Source organism: Meles meles, chromosome 6, assembly GCF_922984935.1.
Source record: "Meles meles chromosome 6, mMelMel3.1 paternal haplotype, whole genome shotgun sequence".
Lineage (NCBI taxonomy): Eukaryota > Metazoa > Chordata > Mammalia > Carnivora > Mustelidae > Meles > Meles meles.
Window position 1 is genome coordinate 53,604,727 of NC_060071.1, and position 23,231 is coordinate 53,627,957.

Below are 23,231 nucleotides of genomic sequence, written 5' to 3' on the forward strand. Positions count from 1 at the left end.
TGGGATCAAGCCCCATATTGGGCTCCCTGCTCAGTGGAAAGCCTGCTTCTTCCCCTCCCACACCCTCTGCTTGTGTTCCCTCTCTTGCTGTCTCTGTCAAATAAATAAATAAAATCTTAAAAAAAAAAGAAAATGAGAAAATCAGAGGACTAATTTGGAAGATCAAAAACTCTACTAAGAAAATGAGAAAATCCTGGGGACAAAATTATCAAAGAAATGCAATAAAAATTCCCAGAACTAAAAACCATGAGCTTCCAGACTGAAAGAACCCCTGAATGGCTAGAACAATTACAGGAAAAATATACACATTATCCTAAAATTTAAGAATACTAAGGAAAAAGATAAAATGCTCAAGTTTTCTGGACAGGTAGAGGTAGTTTTCATACAAAGGTTAGACTACTGGCAAAGATCATGGACCAACTGCTTTGAAATTCTGAATAAAAATGTTTTCAGAATACACTTCTATACTTGGTCTCAATACAAAAAAAAGGATTTTAACTATGGCATACTACTTGGTTTTGAAGAATTAATATTTACATATCCATAATAATAGAAACAAATAAGATTGGATTAAAGAAAAGTTATGATCCAACTCTATGGGAAGAAGGAAACGCGGGTACAGCATACGAGAGAGAAATTTTGTGTGTCACGATAGGAAGTCAACAGATAATATCTAAAATTGGTGAGTCAAGAAGCTGCAACAGAAGCATTATTCAGAAACATGGAGTTAAATAATAAGAAATAGCAGAAAAAGTGAAAAGGGGTGTGGTGGACCACAGAGAATGGGGAGGAAAACAGGGAGTGATTTGTGTAGAAGGAATGGAAAAAGGGACTGTTTCATTTTAATTAAACAATTTTCTAGGCCTATTTGATATTTTAAAACCATATGCATAACCCTACTTACGTCAGTGGACAGATCATCCAAACAGAAAATCAACAAGGAAACAGTGGCTTTGAATGACAAATTGGACCAGATGGATTTAACATATATTCAGAACATTCCCAAAACAGCAGAATACGCATTCTTTTCAACTGCACATGGGACAGTCTCCAGAATAGATTAATTTGTGTTTTAGGCCACAAAACAAGTCTCAACAAATTCAAAAAGATCAGTCATACCATGTATCTTTTTTTTTTTTTTAAGATTTATTTACTTTAGAGAGAGAAAGTACACAAGTGGAAGGGGCCGAGGGAGAGGAAGAGAAAAAACCCAAGCAGACTCCACACTGAGTACGGAGCCTGACACCCCAAGATCATGACCTGAGCTGAAACTGAAAGCTGGATGTCCAACCAATTTTGCCACCCAGGTGCCCCACCATGTATCTTTTCTGATCACAGTGCTATGAAGTTAGAAATCAGCCACTAGAAAAAATCTGGAGAGAGCACAACTACATGGGGATTAAATAACATGCTACTAAATGATGAATGGGTCAACCCAGAGATCAAAGAGGAAATAAAAAAATACATGGGAACAAATGAAAATACAATGGTTCAAAACTTTTGGGATGCAGCAAAAGTTATTCTAAGGGGGAAATTTATAAGAATGCAGGCCTAATTCAAGAAGCAAGAAAAATTTCAAAAAACCACCTAACATTATACCTAAAGGAAATAAAAAAAAGAACAAACAAAACCCAAAACCAGTAGAACGAAGGAAATAATAAAGATTAGAGCAGAAACTAAAAAAAATGGAAACCAATAGAACAAATCAATGAAACCAGGACCTGGTTATTTGAAAAGATGAACAAAATTGATAACCCTTTAGCTAGACTCATCAAAAAGGCAGGGGGACTCAGATAAACAAAACCAGAAATGAAAGAGAAGAAAAAACAACTGACACCACAGAAATTCAAAGGACTGTAAGAGCATATTATGAGAAATTACATGCCAACAGATTGGACAACCCAGAAGAAATGGACAAATTCCTAGAAACATATAACCTCCCAAAACAGATTCAGGAAGAAATAGAAAATTTGAACAGACCGATTACCAGAAATGAAATTGAATCAGAAACAAAAAAAATTCTCAGAGCCCAGGACCAGATGGCTTCACAAGTGAATTCTACCAAACATTTGAAGAAACGTTAATACCTCATCTTCTCAAATTATTCCAAAAAATAGAAGAGGCAGGAAAACTTCAAAACTCATTCTATGAGGCAGACATTACCCCGATGCCAAAACCAGATAAAGACATTACCAAAAAAAGAGAACTATAGGCCACTATCTCTGATGAACATAGATGCAACAATCCTCAACAAAATATTAGTAACCAAATCCAAAAATACATTTAAATGATCAAGTGGGATTTATTTCCAGGATACAAGGGTATTTCAATATTTGTAAAGCAATCAATGTGATACATCACACATCAATGAGATCATTTCAATAAATGGAGAAAAAGCATTTGACAAAGTACAATATCCATTCATGATAAAACTCTTCAAGAAAGTAGGCTTAAGGGGAACATTTCTCAACATAATAAAGGCCATATATGAAAAACCCACAGCTAACATACTTAATGGTGAAAAACAGAACTTTCCCCCTAAGACCAGGAATAAGACAAGGATGTTTTTATTCAACACAGTACTAGAAGTCCTAGCCTTCAATCAGATAAGAAAAAGGAATAAAAAGCATCCAAATTGGTAAGAAAGAGTAAAATTTTCACTATTTTGTGGATGGCATAATACCATATATAGAAAACCCTAAAGACTCCACCAAAAAAACTACTAGAACTGATAAATGAATTTAGTAAGGCCACAGGATATAAAATCAATATACAGAAGTCTGTTGCATTTCTTTATTATTATTATTTTTTATTTTAAGTATGCTCCACACTGGGCTTGAAACCACAACCCTGAGATCAAGACCTGAGGTGGGATTAAGAGTCAGACACTTAACTGATTCAGCCACCCATGTACCCCTGGTTGTATTTCTATACAGTAATAATGAAGCAACAGAAAAAGAAATTAAGAAAGCAATCCCATTTACAATTGCACCAAATATAATAAAATAACTAGGAATAAACTTAACCAAGGAGGTGAAAACCTGTACTTTGAAAACTATAAAACAATGATGAAATTGAAGATAACACGAACAAATGGAAAGATATTCTATGCTCATTGATTGGAAGAAAAAATATTGTTAACATGTCTATACTAACCAAAGCAATCTACAGATTTAATGCAATCCTTACCAAAATACCAACAGCATTCTTCACAGAACTAGAACAAATATTCCTAAAATTTGTATGGAACCACAAAAGACCTTGAAAGAAAAACAAAGCTAGAAGTATCACAATTTCCTAGATTTCAAGCTATACTGCAAAGCCGAAATAATCAAAACAGTATGGCATTGGCACAAAAACAGACACATAAATCAACAGAACAGAATAGAGAGTCCAGAAACAAACCCATGATTATATGGCCGATTAATTTTTGACAAAGGAGGACAAAAATATGCGATGGGAAAAAGTTTCTCCAACAAACGGTATTGAGAAAACAAGACAGCTACATATTAAAGAGTAAATCTGGTCAGGGTGCCTGCGTGGCTCAGTTGGTGAAGCGTTTGCCTTCGGCTCAGGTCATGATCCCGGGGTCCTGGGATCGAGCCTGGCATCAGGCTGTACATTCAGCGGGGAGTCTGTTTGTCCCTCTCCCCCTGCCCCTCTCCCCAACTCTTGCCCCCCCAAAATAAATAGAGTGAATCTGGACCACTTTCTTTTATCATACACACAAATAAACTCAAAATGGAGTAAAGACTTAAATGTGAGACCTGAAACTATAAAAATCCTAGGCAGTAATTTCTCATACATCAGCCATAACAACTTCTTTCTAGATATGTCTCCTAAGGCAAGCAAAATAAAAGCAAAAATAAATTGTTGGAACTACCTCAAAATAAAAATCTTCTGCATAGTTAAGGAAATAATCAACAAAACTACAAGGCAACCTACTGAATGGAAGATGGTATTTACAACCGACATACCCGGTGTAGGGTTAGTATCCAAAATACACAAGGAACTGATACAACTCAACACTCAAAAAGCAAACTAATTTAAAAATGGGGCAGAAGACATGAACATTCTCCAGAGTAGACATCCAGATGGCCAAGAGACACAGGAAAAGATGCTCAAAATCACCCATTATCATGGAGATGCAAATCAAAACCATCTCATAACTGTCGGAGTGGCTAAAGAACAAGAAACAAATGTTGGCAAGGATGTGGAGAAAAAGGAACCCTCTTGCCCTGCTGGCGGGAATGCAAACTGGTGCAGCCACTGTGGATGGATCTAGAGAGTAAAAGACTGGGTGAAGTCAGTCAGTCAGGAGAAGACAAATACCACATGATTTCACTCATGTGTGGAATTTAAGAAATAAAACAAACAAAGGGGAAAAAAGACAAACCAAAAAATCAGACTCCTCGGTATAGAGAACAGAGGGTTACTGTAGGGGAGGTAGCCAGGGGGCATGGGGGACACAGGTGATGAGGATTAACAGGATGCTCATCTTGATGAGCACCAAATAATGCTACAGTTGTCGAAGCACTGAGTTGTATGCCCAAAACTAATACAATGCTGTATGTTAACTATACTGGAATTAAAATTAAAAACTCAATTAAAAAATAATTTTAAAAAGCTCAAGTAAAACCATATGCATATATCGCTTTGATAAATAAAATGGCTGCATCCACCCCACTGGAAGTGCAGAGCAGTTCTGACCCCTCAGACTCCTCTCCCGGCCAAGCACAGGGGATGCCTCACCTTTGCTGAAGTGAAAGTGGATCTCTTCTCCTGCCCTTGGCTTCCTCAAGGACACTGGGGTCTCCGTCTCTGACAAGGGTAGGCCGTAGAACTTGTACTCTACATACACCTGCTGTACATTTTCATCACGCATAACTTCGGCCTCTGGGTAGAAGGCCAGGGAGACAATTTCAATACACATCTTCTCCGAACCCTGACAAGGAAAATATTTATTTATCCTATAGGTTAGCAATGCTCCTCGTGTTCCTACTCCATCTAATGAACACGTTACTCCCTCAGAGAGCAATCATGGCCATATTCCATCTAACATATTCTTTTTTTTTTTTTCTTTTAATTTGATGGGAAGCAAAGCAAAGTTTACTGAGCAATAGCTCAGAGCTCCAGCAGAGGGAGGGGACCCTCGAGGGTTGCCCCCATCTCCCATATCCTTGAGAATCAGTTTACTGATTCTGGGTCAACTGCTACCCAGAGTTTCCTGCATCCAAGTGCTGGCCCCAGAGCAGGCTGCTCCCCCCTCATGGCAATGCCAGTCCTTCCAGCCCTGTTGCAGTTGCTGCTACAACCACCATCCACTCTTTGGACCGTGTCTGGGTCCATTTTGCATTAGAGACACCAGGGGGAGAGCAGACATCTCTCGAGTTTCAAGACAGAAGCTGAGGGCAATGTGAGTTCTTCCCTTTCCCTGGTGTTGCAGCAAGTCCTGTCATGACACTGGGAAGGGGTTAATCTGGGATGGCCCCAACTGGCACAGTGATCCCTTGTCATCTGGGGGTTCTCTCCTGTCCTCTAGGTTGCCAGGCCAATGCCCTCACTTCTCAAAGATCTACCCCCACTCCACCTCTCTTAGGAAGCAGGCGGAGCTCCTGGGCCTTCTCCTAGGAAGCCCAGAAGGCAGTATTTCTCAACAGATCTACTTCAGAACAACCTGGGTGACTCTTGAAAGCTACTTGATGCCCTCTCAACAGCCCTCACACAACCCTCCTAAAATCCCCATCATGAAAACTATCATGTTTTCCAAAATGTGGGTTTTGACATTTATGGGTCAGTTAGGTGGGTTTCACTAGCATTTTTCTTTTTAAGTGAAAGAATAAGATAGGCTAGGCTAGAATGGAATGGAATAGAACAGAAAACAGGAGAGTTCATGGCAAATGATAAAGGTAAGTCCTGTTTCTCAAAGCTTTTGTTTATATATGATTATACTGGGCACATGTAGAAATGTATTTCTTACAGTGACTGACATTTAAATAACCCAAGAGCCACTCTGAAATCACATTGCCTAAGGTGGTTCCTGACAATCTGTTTAACTTTTATTTCTTAATTTTTTAAAAAGATTTTATTTCTTTATTTGAGATAGAGCATGTGAGCACACAGCAGAGGGTGAGGGGGTATAGGGGCAGGAGAGGGAGAAGCCGGCTCCTTGCTGAGCAAGGAGCCCAATGTGGGGCTCCATCCCAGGACCCCAAGATCACGACATGAGCCAAAGTTCAGACACTTAACCAACTGAGCCACAAAGGTGTCCCTCTATTTAACTTTTAACATTTATGTACCATTTATACACAGTAAAATACAAAACCTAAATGTACTAGTTTTGACAAATATATACAAGTGTGTAATCAGTCCCTAATCAAGATACAGAACCATCACACTAGAAAGTTCCCTAATCCCTGCAACCACTGTTGCAATTTTTTTTAATTTTAAAAAAGATTTTATTTATTTATTTTAGAGGAAGAGTGTGTGAGTAGAGGGGAGAGCAGAGGGAGAAGGAGAGAGAGAACCTCAGGCAGACTCTGCACTTAGCACAGAGCCCGGCGTGGGCTCAGTCTCACGACCCTGAGATCATGACCTGAGCTGAAACCAAGAGTTGGATGCTGACTGAGCATCCGACTGAGCCACCCAGGCACCCAAGTAAGCTCAGTTTTCATATTTAGTTTCTCAAATAGCATTCTTGGGTCCACAAAGATTTTCCAGAAAGAGATCTTATTTAAGAGCCTCTAATTCTGAATAATATTTTAAATGTAATGTCTGAGTGTAGTTCAGAAACTTGCTGACCAGCTGACTGCTTTTCAGGTTCATCTGAGAGGTGGCTTGATTTAGAAACTTTGGCTGGAGATCAGCTCTTTTGCTAAGTATATCCATATCCTGGACACATTAATTAATCTTCTTCTCCTTCATGATCTTAAAGGTGCTATACTCCTGTTCCAACATCTCATGGCTCTGATCCATCTTATAAGCATTTCTCAAGATACTAATTATGTAATGGCTGCAGAAAGATACGAGAGATAAAAGTTCCGGAGAAAATAGACTTAAGTATTTGCTATCTTAATTGCTTAAGGCTACTGATTTTGAGTGGTTTCTCCCCACTCCAACACACTTTAGTTGCCTAAAAATCCCCAGTACAAGTTCTAACTTTCAAAAAAGAGTTTTCTGACCTCTACAAAAGCAGGAATAATTTCACTTTTCTGAATCCTCACAAACCTTAAGATTTTCTATCACATAATCTAACCACTTGATTCTAGGTCACACTATACTTATATTGTTTCTAATGAAGTTCATAATCCTCAATCAGATTTCAATCTTTCATTCAGCTACTCAGTCAACATATATTTTTTTTAAAGATTTTATTTATTTATTTATTTATTTATTTTATTTATTTATTTGACAGAGAGATCATAAGTAGGCAGAGAGGCAGGCAGAGAGAGAGGAGGAAGCAGGCTCCCTGTTGAGCAGAGAGCCTGATGCGGGGCTCGATCCCAGGACCTGAGATCATGACCTGAGCTGAAGGCAGAGGCTTAACCCACTGAGCCACCCAGGTGCCTCAGTCAACATATATTTATTGAGCACCTACAAATGTGTCAGGGAGCATTCTAGTAGATCAACAGAGAGATTGTTTCCTACCTCACTTATAACCCCACAAGATTCTAATACAATGATTGTTAAATATATCTGTATATATTTAGTTATATATCTCTCTATCTATCTATCTATCTATTTGTGTGTGTGTATTTATCCCCAGTTAGTTCCACAAGAGATCTGAGGCTGTAATGTTTAATAAATAATTGCAATTTCAGGTTTTATTTTTATTTACTTTTAAAGAGTTTATTTATTTGACAGAGATCACAAGTAGGCAGAGAGGCGGGGGGTGGGGGGAAAAGCAGGCTTCCCTGAGCAGAGAGCCTGATGCGGGGCTCGATCCCAAGACCTGAGATCACGACCTGAGCCAAAGGCAGAGGCTTAACCCACTGAGCCACCCAGGCGCCCCTTATTTTATTTTCAAAGAAAGATTTTATTTATTTATTTGTGAGAGAGAGAGAGCACAAGGAGGGGGGCAAGGGCAGAGGGAGCAGAGGCAGAGAAAAAGTAGACTCAGAGCAGGGAGCCCAACACAGGGCTCAACCCCAGGACCCTGGGATCATGACCTAAGCTGAAGACAGATGCTTCACTAACTGAACCACCCAGGTGCCCCAGCAATTTCAAGTTTTAAAGATTAGGTCAAAAACTTCAGAAACTGAATGATCTTTCTGAGCTTTGCCACAAGTAAGTCTTTCCTCTTTTCCAGCCTCTACCTCCCAAGGTAAACCTGCTCTCCTTGGGTGGATTGAGGAAATGGGCATCACTCAGGCTGGAGATGAATCGTAGCACACAATGAAGGAGGCAGGCAAGGGATCCAAATAAAGGAGAAGTATTGAAGCAAGTACTCATTTATACCGAATTAAGATAGTGATCCTTTCATCAGAGACTGTATCAAGAGACTTCTATTCATTCACAATGTAAATTTAACTAAATATATTTAATTTCCCATGAGGTTCATTAAAATTGCATTATTGGGATGCCTGGATGGCATTATGTGTCTGCCTTCAGCTCATGTCATGGTCCCTGGGTCCTGGGATGGAGTCCCACGTCCAGCTCCTTGCTCAGCAGGGAGCCTGCTTCTCCCTCTGCCTGCCTCTCCCCCTGCTTGTGCGCGCTCTCTCTCTCTGACAAATAAAATCTTTTTTAAAAAATAAATAAGTAATATTTATTTTTTTAAAAAATAAATAAGTAATATTTATTTTTTTAAAAAATAAATAAAATTGGATTATTATTAACCTATGTGGCTGTTAAGCACAGCGTCATTATTTACAACCTCGTCTCACACTCAATGATTACCCGGGTGTACTTACTGCCTTAGGACATTTCAGAGATACCGGTGTCACGATTTCATCACTATCTGTAGTTTGTGCTTCACTGACTTCAGAAGCCTGTTCACAGGACTCTTTATCTACAAGAGAAAAGGCTGCAGTTACACAACTATTTCCAAGCACCGTATCTAGCCCACTACCTACCTCTTCAATCTACTCTCTGGCCACTGGTTTTGAGTACTGAGGTTTTGGCTTCATTTACTGAGAACCAAATCCTCTTTTTTGAAGATTCACTTATTCAGAAGCTTCCCAAATAAGAAGTTCACTTTTGGAAAGAAAGAAAAGAAAAGAAAGAAGAAAAAAGAAAAGAGAGAGAGAGAGAAAGAAAGAAAGAAAGAAAGGGAAAAAGAGAGAGAGAGAAAAAAGAAAGGGAGAGAGGGAGGGGAAGAGAAAAGAAGAAAGGAAAAGAGAGAAAGAAAGAAAAGGAAGGAAGGAAGGGAGGGAGAGAGAGAAAGAAAGAAAGAAAGAAGAAAAAAGGGAGAGAGAAAAGGAGAGAGAGAAGGAAGGAAGGAAAGAAGGGAGAGAGAAAAAGAAAGGGAGAGAGAGGGAGGAAGGAAGGAAAGGAAAGGAAGGAAGGAAGAATGGAAGAAAGAAAGAGAAAGAAGGAAGAATGGCAGGAAAGAAAATAGAAAGTTGGTCCTTTGGTAGGGACTGGAGAAAATGACCAAGTCAAAAACAAAGCAGTGTAATCAGGGTGTGGCAGATTGTATTTTCCAGACAGCTTTAAACACTACCTCCCATATATACCAACACGCTCTCTTGTTATGTGACCCTGATATTCCTAATATTTTTTATTAAACATTTGAAATTCCTTTTTGTAGGATGACTTTCATATCTTTTGCTCATGTTTCTATAGGGTTGTCTTTTTCTAATTGATTTGTAGGGGTTCTATATATTTTTTGAATTTGAGCCTTTTGTTTGTTTACATGTGTTTGCAAAGATCATTTCCATTCTGTAGCTTGCCTGATTAATTTTTTGTAAAGAAGTTCTTACTTTTAAAGTAGTCAACTTTGGGGCACCTGGATGGCTCAGTCAGGTCATGATCCTGGGTCCTGGGATCAAGCCCTGCCTCCTGCTCCCTGCTCAGCGGGGAACCTGCTTCTCCCTCTCCCTCTGCACCTCCCCCGCCTCCCCATGCGTACACATTCGCACTCTAATAAGTTCTTTTAAAAAAAAAGTCAACTATCAATATTTTCTTTATGACTAGTACATTCTGTTTTTTATTTAAGACATCTTTCCTTATTCTGAATGATGAATAATGATGCTGGGAGGATTATGTACAAGTCTTTGGGTGGACACATGTTTCCAGCTCTCCTGGATAGATGCTTAAGAGAATTGCTGGATCGTAAACTGTATGTTTAACTTTTTTAAGAAACAGCCAAATATTTTTCAAAGTAGTTGTACTGTTTTACATTCCATTAGTAATGTATGAGGTTTCAATTTTTTCACATCTTCACTAACACATTGTACAGTCAACCTCTGGAATATATCAATTCTAGCTGGTGTGTCCTGGTATCTCACTGCTATATTATTTTGCATTTTCCTAATAACTAATGCTGTTGAGCATCTTTTTGTGTGTTTATTAGCCATTCAAGAATATTCTTAGTGAGGGGCACCTGGGTGGCTCAGTCAGTAAGCATCTGCCTTTGGCTCAGGTCATGATCCCAGGGTCCCAGGATCAAGTCCCACATCGGGCTCCCTGCTCAGCAGGAAGACCGCTTCTCCCTCTCCCACTTCCCCTGCTTGTGTTCCCTCTCTCGCTGTCTCTCTCTCTCTCTGTCAAATAAATAAAATCTTAAAAAAAAAAAAGAATATTCTTAGTGAATGTCGATTCAAATCTATTGATCATTTATTTTTTATTTATTTAGTTTTTAAAGTAGGCTCCATGCTTAGCATGGAGTCCATGCAGGGCTTAAACTCACAATCCTGAGATCAAGACCTGAGCTGAGATCAAGAGCCAAAAGCTTAACTGACTGAGCCACCCAGATGCCCCTCTACTGACCATTTTAAAATTAGTTGTCTTTTTATTGAGTTGTAAGAATTCCTTACAGAATATGGATAAAAGTCCTTTACCATAAATGTGATTTACAAATATTTTCTCCTCATCTGTAGCTGATCTTTTAATTTTCTTAATGTAATGGTGTCCTTGAAGAGCATGCATTTTTAAAAATTTATTTATTTATTTATTTTCAGTGTAGTATTCATTGTTTTTGTACCACACCCAGTGTGCCATGCAATATGTGCCCTCCCTATTACCCACCACCTGGTTCCCCAACCTCCCACCCCCCGCCCCTTCAAAACCCTCAGGTTGTTTTTCAGAGTCCATAGTCTCTCATGGGTCATCTCCCCTTCCAGTTTCCCTCAACTCCCTTCTCCTCTCCATCTCCCCATGTCCTCCATGTTCTTTGTTATGCTCCACAAATAAGTGAAACCATATGATACTTGACTCTCTCTGCTTGACTTATTTCGCTCGGCATAATCTCTTCCAGTCCTGCCCATGTGGCTACAAAAGTTGGATATTCATCCTTTCTGATGGAGGCATAATACTCCATCATGTATATGGACCACATCTTCCTTATCCATTCGTCCGTTGAAGGGCATCTTGGTCTTTCCACAGTTTGGCGACTGTGACCATACGAGCATGCATTTTTTATCTTGCTGAAGTCCAATGTATCAATTTTTAATTGTATGGATAATGCTTCTGATGTCATATCTCAGTAATCTTTGTTTAATAAGATCAAATAGTTTATTATCTTATGTTTTCTTTTAGATGCTATAGTTTTGGTCTAATATTTAGATTTATGATGTATTTTGGTTAATTGTTGTGTATGATGTGAAGCAGTGGTCTAAGTTGGGTTTTTTTTTTCCTTCTATGTGAATATCTAATTGTCTTAGTACCACTTATGGAAAAATCAGATGTTAAATTATCCTAGAACCTTTGTGGAAAATCAACTGACCATAAATATAAACGTTTATTTCTTTTTTTTAAAAGATTTTATTTATTTATTTGAGAGAAAATGAGAGAGAGCATGAGTGGAGAAAGGTCAGTGGGAGAAGCAGACTCCCCACCGAAGCAGGAAGCCTGATGTGGGACCCAATCCCAGGACTCCAGGATCACAACCTGAGTTGAAGGCAGTCACTTAATCAACTGAGCCACCCAGGCGCCCTAAACATTTATATCTTGATTCACAATTCTGTTCCACTGGTCTGTAAGTCTATCTTTATGCTAATACAATACTGTCTGAATTATTGTATATTTATAGTAAGTTTTGAAATCAGGTAGTATAAAAATTTCAACTTTCTTCCTTTACAAAGTTGTTTTGGTTATTCTAAATTATTTGCATTTCTATATAAATCTGGGTGAGAACTGCCATCTTAACAATTATGAATGGTCCAATCCATAAACATGGTACATTTCTCACATTTATTTTATTTTTTAAAGAAATCGTTTTTTTTTTAAGATTTTATTTATTTGTTTGACAGACAGAGATTACAAGTAGACAGAGAGGCAAGCAGAAAGAGAGGAAGGGAAGTACGCTCCCTGCTGAGCAGAGAGCCCCATGCGGGGCTCGATCCCAGGACCCTGGGATCACGACCCGAGCTGAAGGCAGAGGCTTTAACCCACTGAGCCACCCAGGTGCCCCTCTCACATTTATTTTAAACTTCTTTAATTTCTCTCAAAAACTTTTGTAGTTTTCTGTATATAGGTCCTGCATTTCTTTTGTTAAATTTATTCCTAAATATTTTATTCTTTTGGAATGGTACTTTTTTAAAATTTCATTTTAAGGTGTGCATTGATACCATATGGAAATATAATTGATTTTAGTATCTTGATTTATATCCTGTAATATTGTTCACTTGCTTTTAGCTTTTAAAAAATTTTTGTGGATTTCTTATAATTTTTAAAATACAAAATCATGTCAATTGCAAATAAAGGCAGCACTACTTCTTTCTTCCCTATTGGTATGACTTTACTTTGTTTTTCTTGCCTTATTACAATGATTGAAATCTTTACTACAATGTTCAGAAATGGTAGTGAAAGCAGACATTCTTTCTTTCTTCTCAATGTTAAGGGAAAAAAGCATTTAGTCTTTTACAACACGATAAGATGTTAGCTACAGATTTTATTATTCTTTATTAGTTTGAAGCAATTCTCTTCTACCTAGTTTGGTGAGAGTTCTTATCAAGAACGGGAGTTGGGGGGCACCTGGGTTGCTCAGTCAGTTGAGCGACCAACTCTTAGTTCCAGCTCTGGTCATGATTTCAGGGTCGTGGGATTGATCCTGCATTGGGCTCTGCCCTCTATGTAGAGTCTGCTTGAGATTCTCTCTCTTCCTCTCCTTCTGCCCTTCCCCCTATTCACACTCTTTCTCTCTCTAAATAAACATATAAGGGGTGCCTAGGTGGTTCAGTTGTTAAGTGTCTGCCTTTGGCTCAGGTCATGATCCCAGGGTCTTGGGATTGAGCCCCACACCAGGTTCCCTGCTCGGCAGAAGCCTGCTTCTCCTTCTCCTGCTCCCCCAGCTTGTGTTCCCTCTCTCATTATCTCTTTCTGTCAAATAGATAAATAAAATCTTAATAAATAAATAAATAAACATTTAAAAAATCTTCAACAACAAATAAGAGTGGGAGTTGGATTTTGTGACAGGCTTTTTTCTCTATTGAGATCATAAAGATTTTATTTTATTAATACAGTGTATTAAATCAATTTTCTGCTGTTAAACTAAATTTGCATTCCAGGAATAAATCTCAGTTGATCATGATGAGCAAACCTTTTAATATTTTTGTATTTTGTTGGACTGGTTTGCTAATATTTCATTTAGGATACTGCATCTATGTTCATATTGAATAGTGGTCTATAGTTGTCTTTTCTTTTTATGTTTTAGGCTTGCTTTGGTATTAAGACAATACCATTTTATAACCGAATCAGTTAGAAAGTTTCCCTTGCTCTACTATTCTCAGAAACAGACTATGAAGGATCGACATTTTTTCTTCCTTAAATATTGATAGACTTCATCAGTGAAGTCATCTGGAACTGAACTTTTTTTGGGGGGAAGATTTAAAATGACTAATTCTTGTCTGTACTTTTCATATGTCAACACTGATCTTCTATTTCTTCTTGAGTCAGTTCTAGTAATTTGTATCTTTCTAGGAATTTGTCTTTTCTATCTAAGTTGCATAAAGTTGTTCATAATTTCATTTTATAATCCATTTATTGTAGAGTCTATAGTGGCTTCACACTCATTCCGGATTTTGCTAATTTGTGTCTTTGCCCTTTTTTTTTCCTTGATCAGCAATATCAATTGCTTCTCAGCTCAAAATAAAAACTACATCACTTGCTCTGCAATGATAGAGTTGGACTGTAAATTTTCTTCTTTGCCAGCTGGCACCATGTTATGTTTTGTCAGTAGACAGCACAAAAGAATCACTGGAGGAGGAAAATGTTTCTCTTCCTGGTTCCAGTACACAGGCAGACTCCTGCAGAAGAGGACGTTGATCCTACAATAGACTTCGCAACTTAGTGCCTTCTCCAGCAGCTCACAGTTTCCTGCAGAACACATTCCTAGTAGCACATCGTTTCTGCAACAACCAGTTCTAGCAGTTTCCAGGGGCCTGCAGTACATGGCACCTCCCTGTGGGCATTCTCCTGGTATACACTTCCCTCCCCCATGATCCTCCAGCCAAAGTAGCTTTGCAGTGAAATGCCACTGGCATGGAACCTCTTTGAGAATGGTTTACTTGCAGTGTTCCAGAGGTCAACTTCACAGTTTCTTGGGAGTTCTGATGTACAGGCAGAGTATACTTCTGTGCCATTCAATAAAATAAGACTTCACTCCCTCCAGAGAAGTCTGGATTTCAGCTCTGAAAGCAGCTGTCTCCCAGACCTATCTCTTCTTTAGGTATTCTGTCTCAGCTCTGGGGATTAATGGATGCTCTTTAAATCTGCTCTTTTTGTATTTTTTAGAGTTCTTTTTACTTCTTATTAGTCAATCATTACCCACCTCCACCCAGTTCAATCTCCTGTTATAGTTAATAACTCTTTAAACTTCTATTCAAATTACTAAGCAATTTCTTATTGGATCTTAATTAGTATAGTTATTCTAGATAAAAGCTTATGAAGTTTTTGTTGTTTTCCTTTCAAGGCTTATTAAATTTGTTGATCTTTTCAAACTAAGTTGGCTTCATTGATTTTCTCTATTCCTTTTCTGTTCATTGATTTCTCCTCTTATCTTGATTATTTCTTTCTTTGGGTTTGATTTTTCTTGCAGAGCTTGTCACTGCAGAATATCACCTCATAGTAAACTGTGGCAAGAAGCTCTCTTCAGTTTTGGTCATCAACTGGAGGCTGGCATACCTGTTCTTTTATTATTATTATTAACATATAATGTATAATTTGTTTCAGGGGTACAAGTCTGTGAATCATCAGTCTTACACAATATATAGCACTCACCACAACACATACCCTCCCCAGTGTCCATCCCCCAGCAATCCCATCCCTCCCACCCACCTCCACTTAAACAACCCCCAGTTTGTTTCCTGAGATTAAGAGTCTCTTATGGTTTGTCTCCCTCTCTGGTTTCTTCTTTTTTCATTTTTTCCTCTCTTCCCCTATGATCCTCTGCCTTGTTTCTCAAATTCCACATATCAGTGAGATCGTATGATAATCGTCTTTCCCTGATTGACTTATTATACTTAGCATAATACCCTCTAGTTCTATCCAAGTCATTGCAAATGGTTAGATTTCATTTTTGATGGCTGCATAATATTCATACACACACACACACACATACACACACACACACACACATACCATATCTTCTTTATTCATTCATCTGTTGATGGACACTGGGGCTCTTTCCATATTTTAAGCCCCACAAGTTGATATTTTTGCTTTATACAGTCATTTAAACTAACCCATATTCTTGGCTTTTCATTCCTTGTTGCATCTTTGTGTTTCTTCCTGGGATAACTTTCCTTCAGCCTAAAGAAGAACCTTAAAATGTAGCTTGGAAGCAAACTCTCCCTTTTGGTTTGTTGTTAAATGTCTATTCTGTTTTCATTCTGGAAAAATATTTTTGTCATGTAAAGAATTCTTTGTTGGCAGTTAATTATTTTCTTTTGGCATACTGAAGGCATCTTGCCATTAATTTATGGCCATAGTTGCAACTATTGACAAGTTGGTTATCCATCTTACCAATGGACCCATGGCTATCTTTTCCTTTTATTTATTTTTTATTTTTATAAAAAATTTTTAAGTAGGCTGCACACCCAGCAAGGAGGTGGAGCCCAAAACAGGGCTTGAACTCATGACCCTGAGATCAAGACCTGAGCTAAGATCAAGAGTTGGACAGTGGAATGCTTCTCACTTCAGTTGTATCTAATCTGTTTCTGACACATCTATTCCTCTGATAAATTTCTGTATTGAAAAGTTCTATAATTTCTTTTTTTAAAAGAATTTATTTATTTATTTGACAGAGAGAGTGAATGTGAGGCAGGGGGAGAGGCAGAAGGAGAGGGAGAAGTGGACTGCCCACTCAGCAGGGAGCCCAACGTGGGGCCCGATCCAGGAACACTGGGATCATGACCTGAGCTGAAGGCAGCTGCCCAACCTACTGAGCCACCCAGGCTTCCCAGTTCTATAATTTCTACTGATTCACTTACAATTTTGCAATGTATTTTTGTAAAGTCTTTATGATTCGGGCAAAAAGACCATAAATGAATGCCAAAATTACCAAGTGAAATTGATGAGGAACAAGATAATTATGTAGTCTCAAAATATCGTCTCATAGATTACTTAATAATTACAGAGGTAAAAATGATAACTTTTGAAAAAAATCTGGCAGATGCTTTCTTTACCAAGTGATAAAAGTTTCACCAATAATGGGACAAACTGACACCATGTACAGAATGAGGGGGATACAATATCACTTTTGTGGTATTCCTGTAAAAAAAAAAAAGCATAACCTGAATCTAATTACAAAGAAACATCAAATAAATCCAAATTGAGGAACATTCTACAGAACAGCTCACCTATATTCTTCAAAAATGTCATTTGTCTGGAAAGATGAAGATGAGGAACTGTTCTAGATTAAAGGAAACTGAAGAGACATAACCAAATGCAATGTATGATCCTGGGTTAGATAAGAGGGGAAAAGACTGCTAATAATGGACATCATTGGTACAACCAGCAAATTCTGAGAATGGACTGGACATCAGGTACTATATATCCATGATAAGTTTGCGAACTTGATAACTTGAATGTGGTCATATAATTTCCTTTTCCTTGCTGAAATATAGCAGTAATGGGAGGTGAGATGTACAACTTCTTCTTCAATGCTTAAAAGATAAAGTGGAAAGTGGGGAAAAAGCTAGAAGTTGGTGAATTTGTGTGAATTTGTATGTATATGAATTTTTCTGTCCTAGTCATGCAGCTTTTATGTAAGTTTGAAATTCTTTAAAGACAAAGTTTTTTTTAAAAACTTATGTCTCAATTTTTTTCATAACTCCAGTTCTTTGTTGACATTTTAAAGTTAAGCTTTTATCTCCATGAAGCTAGCAAGCACTGTCTGATAATTCTGGTATCTGGAGTCCTGGTGGGCACTGGGTCAGCCCTTGTCTCTCTACCCTGCAAGTGCCCAGAGCACAGTGCTACCTCTCAGAACATAAGAGACTCAGCATGGTGCTGACTTCTGAGTCCTAGACCAAAGTGGGCAATTCTGCCCAGGGTAGACATCTTCCTATGCTGTGCAGACACCAGATTCAGACTACATCCTGTTTCTCCACCCCAAAAGTCCACCAAAAGCATGGTTCTGTCTCTCCACTACTTATTTGAGACTGGAAATGTCTCAGGGCTGAAGCAGTACCAGCTCACTTCTCTGAGCTTCAGTCATCTCCCTGATTGAGCTAGGTAATTCTTCCCTCTCTTATGGACTATTTAATACTTTTAAGAAATGTTAATATCTTTAAAAAATATATTAACTTCAACTTTTTGGTTGTCATCAATGTGGGAGTTGGTCTGAATTAACGTAGTTTGCCCATACTATAACCTGTAACCATGTCTACCTTTCACTGTAACATAAAAAAGCTTTGCCTTAATTAAAAAAATTTGGATCAACATCACAAATAAGCCAATCACACTCTTTTTCCTATTTCTTTGAAACTATAATTCACAAGAAATACTTGCTAGGTAACTAAACTGGCAAGCTAACTAACTTGAAATACACAGATAGCTACTTTGAGAACTCCAGACTTGGTTGGCCTAACCCTCACACTTGTAACATAAAACTAAGCCTAGGATCTTCAGTACTCATTTTCCATGAAAAGTTTATCAATGCAAGATGAAAATAATTAATAACTGGCTTGAGAAAATAATCTAGTGATTAAACAGGAAATTAGATTTTAAAAAGACAATACCATTTATAGGATTTAGGGCTTCTTTCTGCATCACTGCTGAGTGGGATGATGTCATTTCCTCTTCCTTTTGCTGATTTTTTAAACCATCATCTCTGGAGCTCTTAAGCCCTGAGAACTTCCATTCAGTGTAGTTCACCTGCTTCAGAATAAAGACAACAAATATAATTACAGTTGGCCCTTGAACAACATGGAGGTTAAGGGCACCAAAAATCTGTATATAACTTCTGACCCCCATTCTAAACTGAACTACTAATAACCAACTGTTGACCAGAAACCTTACCAATAACATAAACAGTTGATTAATGCATTCTGTATGTTATATGTATTATATACTATATTCTTACAATAAAGGAAGATAGAGAAAAATGTTATTAAGAAAATCATAAGGATTATCAGGAATAGCCAAACTATGGCAAGAGCCCAAATGCCCATTGACTGATGAATGGATAAAGAAGATGTGGTTTATATATACAATGGAGTATCACTCAGCCATTAAAAGAACTAAATCTTGCCGTTTGCCACAATGTAGATGGAGCTGGAGTGTATTATATTAAGTGAAGTAAGTCAGTTAGAGAAAGACAAATACCATATGATTTCACTCATATGTGGAATTTAAGAAACAAAAAGATGAACGTATGGGAAGGGAAAGAAAGAGAGGGAAGGACACCACAAGAGACTCTTAACAATAGAGAACAAACAAAAGAGAAACAATAAGGGTTGTTGGAGAGAGGAAGATGGGTGATGGGTATTAAGAAGTCCACTTGTGGCAATGAGTACTGGGTGTTACATGTAAGTGATAAATCACTAAATTCTACTCCTGAAACCAAAATTACATGTATGTTAACTAACTACAATTTAAATAAAACTTTGGAAAAAAAATGGAGTAGAGAGAGCTCCAGAGGTGTCCAGAAGAATTCTAGTGTTTGCTGCGGCAACCTTATCAGCCCACCAAGACGGCAATGCAAGCAGCCAAGAGGGGGAACATTCGACTTCCACCTGAAGTAAACTGGGTTTTATATATAAGAAATTCACCATACAAAATCACAACTGAAGAAATATATGACATATTTGGGAAATGTGGTCCTATTCATCAAACCCAAGTGAGAAACACACCCAAAACTAGAGGAACAGCTTATGTGGTCTATGAAGGTATGTTTGATGCCAAGAATGCATGTGATAACCTTTCAGGATTCAATGTTTATAACAGATACCTGGTGGTTTTGTACTATAATGCCAACAGGGCATTTCAGAAGTTGGACACAAAAAAGAAGGAAGAGCAGTTGAAGATTCTCAAGGAGAAATATGACATCAACACAGATCCACCAAAATAAACATTTTCTGCATTTTCATTTTAGACTAAATGACCATCATCACCCTTTTCCTATTTTTAATTAAAGCTGAATGTTGTAATTTCTTATTTGAGTTCAAAAGGACCTGCTTGAAACTTTGATATGTGTTAGAATATGTTATGGGAATAAACTTGTAACATAAAAAAATTAGGAAAAAAGTCATAAGGAAGTGAAAATACGTTCATAATACTGTATTTATTGAAAAAAACCCTCATGTATAAGTGGATCTATATAGCTCAAATCCATGTTGTTCAAGGGTCAACCGTATATATATATTGTATAATTATAATCATTTCATAAAATAATTATATATAAATGTAATTATGCAACCAATATACATTATAATATATAATAATTTTATTTAATCATAAAATATATATTTATAATCTCATATACTTTTAGGTGTTACATAACTTTACTCTAGTTTCCTATGAAGAAAAGACAGTATCAAGCATATAGTAGTTGTTCAATAACTACTTGTTCTTTAACTTACTTTGACTATAGTTGAGGTAGACTGGTAAAATTCTCAGTATAAATTGCAGAGTCCATAAGCTGTTAAACTAAATTACACTGAAATGAATAGTTCCGAATTTAATTAAACTATTTGTGTTTGAGGAAACATATGCTGGCCACAAAAAAACCATGATTACTGCTGATTTTGGGTGTCTGCTTCTACCTGAGAATAATATATCTGGGGACCCTAAAACCCATATTTTAATTCTTTAGAGTTTCTAAGGCCTTACTTGTAGTGTATTTCCGGTTAAGATGTTACGACTAAGATATTCCATTCTGTTCTTCCCTTGGATGCCTGTTCTTTTGCCATGTTTTCTTCTCGAGTAGCTTGCAACCTGGTGTTCCCTTTCCTTTCTTTCTCCTACCTGTGGAGGTTTTCGCTTAGCTTGATATTGGCCAGCTTCAATGGGAATTTCAGCAAATGCCATCTGGTCCTAAATAGAAGGATCAGAGATAGCCTTACAAGATGAGAGTTTAACAGCCTAGCATGAGACTTCATGTCTCTCCTGTCACAGAGCTGAGAGATACCATCTCTTTCTCCTCCCAACAATAAAACCCAGGGTTTTGCTTCCTTGGTAGGCTCATGGCACTATGAGGGATGCAGAATGTTTGCCAAACATGTGACATTACACAGAAGGCATTTCTTTACTACAATTTTAATACTGCTTTCCTCAAAAATGCTCCACAGGACTGGTGGAGATCTGCTACCTGGGGAGAAAACAAAGACTTTTCCTCTTCAGATGAGATCTCTACACTGTTCTTGGTGTCCTTCTCCTCACGCTGAGCTTCTGGTTTCAGGAAGCTCTCTGGTGGTAGGTAGAAAGACTTCCAATCCAGTTGTGCCTCAACAAATCCACTGGGGTTCCCCGCAGGGTCAGTGAGGTTAAAATCACCTGAGAGACACACAGACATTAATAAGACCTGATCACATGAAGCAGGCAAGGATTTACCAGCACATTATCTATTCCCCAATTTTGAATTTTTCCATATTTTGTTTGTCATTAATATCTATTATATAAGCATGATGATAATACACTCAGAAGTAACATAAAATATTAGTGAATATTAACATTCACTTAGAATATTTGTAGGGGAAGATGGGTAGCTCCAGGTTTCAGGAAGGGATAGTCAAAAGACATATGGAAAGGTATACCTTGCTTGTCATCAGTCACCCAGCCAATAAACATGTCTGCATTATTATTACTGTTACCTAATGCTTGCTAAGTCATAGGTAGACCAAAGAAACCATTATCTACACTTAAGTTGGCCCTATTTCTAAACAAAAGTCAAGAAAATTTCAGCAAAACAGCTTTTCCTAAATGCTAGACTTCTGATTTGTAACACTGATCAATTTAACAGATGGTCCATACTGCCTCATCTTTTTGGTAAAGAATGAGTTGTGAGCAAAGGTGTTGGTTTTTTTTGTTTTGTTTTGTTTTTTAGTTCTTATGGTATTGGAAGGAAGGAGGCCTCCTCACACACTTTCTGGAACATCCAGAAGCTTGTTAAACAGAGTTGGTACTGGCTATACATCCATATTTGGTAATGAGAGCACCGATACCCCTGCCTCACCCTCCCAATACTGGAATCAGAGAGTCGACCCTTCCTAAGTTCATGTCAGCTCCATATTGGTGGAAAAAAGGTTCAAGAAATTTTTCATGATGTGGCATGAAAGTCTAGCTTGTGCTTAAAAGAAACAAGAAAATTATGGGAGAGTATTAAGGACATAGCTTATAGTCTCTATCTCATCATGGGCTAAGAAATAACAGGCCTTAAGTAAACACAAATACGAGGAACCACTAGAGTCAGAAAAGGTTTTTTCAGAGATGGATGTATGGACTTTAGGTTGGTGGCTCTACCCACTTAAGAATCTTGCTTTTGCTGCTAAAACAAATAAACATCAGGTTTTCTGCTCTGTTGCTCTTGACCATATTCTAAAGTCCTCTCTCAGCAGGTTTTTTAAGAGACTGTTGCAAGCAAATAATCAAAGAAAAGTAAGATAGGAAGACAACACTGGGCAGAGAAAAGAAAGATGTAATAACCTTGAACTCCCACCTTTAATGGATTTGTTTTGTGCAAGGGGAAGCAAGGGCACTTGGACCCGGCCAAGGTATGAGCCAGGCTCTGAGTCTTCATCATCAAAAACGTACACAGACAGGGCCTCCCGCCTCAGATACTTATCCAGGTCAGAGGTCACAAGCACTGGGAATCGAGCTTGGTCTCTGAAGTAGGGATTGTTACTAGCTGGAATGATGGCAGTGTCATGGTCAGAAAAAGTGAAGAAGCGGTACATGACGTATGGACTGGGCTGGGTTCCCAGCCGCCGACTCTGGAGGCCGTAGCATCTGATGATTTCCACCCGCAGCTCATTCTGATGCTTCCAAGTCTCCAATCTGGACTGGAAAGATGTTGGTCTTGGATGAAGGAAAAGGGCAAGCTGAGAGAGTTATAGCTGAACCCCAGCACCCTTGATGAGGAAGAGCCGATACCTAAAGGAACTGTTGAATTCTGACTGGGTCACGGAGAAACCTAATGACTTTCACCTGCTTGCAAACTGGCTCTGGCAGATAGTTATTTGAGAGAGGTGCTGGCCCTCAAGCCTTATCTTAGAGAATGCAGTAGGGAAGCTATTTTGTTCACAGCAGGGGGAGGCAGCTAGCTCCAAGGGTATGATTTCATTTCAAACCCAAGCCTGACCAAGGAAAGAATCTGGACTGGTTGTGGCACGACAGTTTTTCTCCTCCATTCACATTCAGCAAATACTTATTAAGAGTGGAAGACTGAGATATTCTCATGAACTGCTTGGCTGTGGCTCCTCTAAGATGCTTGAGCACATCCTTCTTCTCACCTTATCCTCCAGGGCCTCCCGGACTCCAAGCACACTGGTTGACAGGTAGGCCTGAGCTTTCTTCCGCTTATTGCCTGCTTGTAGGCTGGATCCTATGGGGAAGTGCAGCCTCATCCAATATTCTAACACCCCAAAGTCTTCTCCACTGGCTCCTGGATAGCAGAAGGTATGAAAGGC

General features: G+C 38.3%; 2 protein-coding genes across 3 annotated transcripts in view; one reads left to right on the top strand and one right to left on the bottom strand.

Annotated features, from left to right (window-relative positions):
- Positions 1 to 23,231, bottom strand: part of RPGRIP1 (RPGR interacting protein 1) — a 42,822-nt gene that overhangs the window by 8,527 nt on the left and 11,064 nt on the right. The window contains exons 7-13 of one of the 2 annotated variants that reach the window (XM_046009172.1): positions 23,055 to 23,206; positions 22,262 to 22,604; positions 20,915 to 21,099; positions 20,437 to 20,640; positions 18,345 to 18,483; positions 8,913 to 9,010; positions 4,753 to 4,945 (exon numbers count right to left, since the gene is read on the bottom strand). In XM_046009172.1, coding sequence (XP_045865128.1) covers positions 4,753 to 4,945; positions 8,913 to 9,010; positions 18,345 to 18,483; positions 20,437 to 20,640; positions 20,915 to 21,099; positions 22,262 to 22,604; positions 23,055 to 23,206 — 1,314 coding nt within the window. Of the gene's footprint in view, positions 1 to 4,752; positions 4,946 to 8,912; positions 9,026 to 18,344; positions 18,484 to 20,436; positions 20,641 to 20,914; positions 21,100 to 22,261; positions 22,605 to 23,054; positions 23,207 to 23,231 lie in introns of both variants that reach the window. The other variant, XM_046009173.1, reaches the window with a different exon arrangement.
- LOC123944247 (splicing factor 3B subunit 6-like) lies at positions 19,304 to 19,675 on the top strand. The gene has a single exon (XM_046009175.1). It carries the CDS (start codon positions 19,304 to 19,306, stop codon positions 19,673 to 19,675), a length of 372 nt encoding a protein of 123 aa, XP_045865131.1.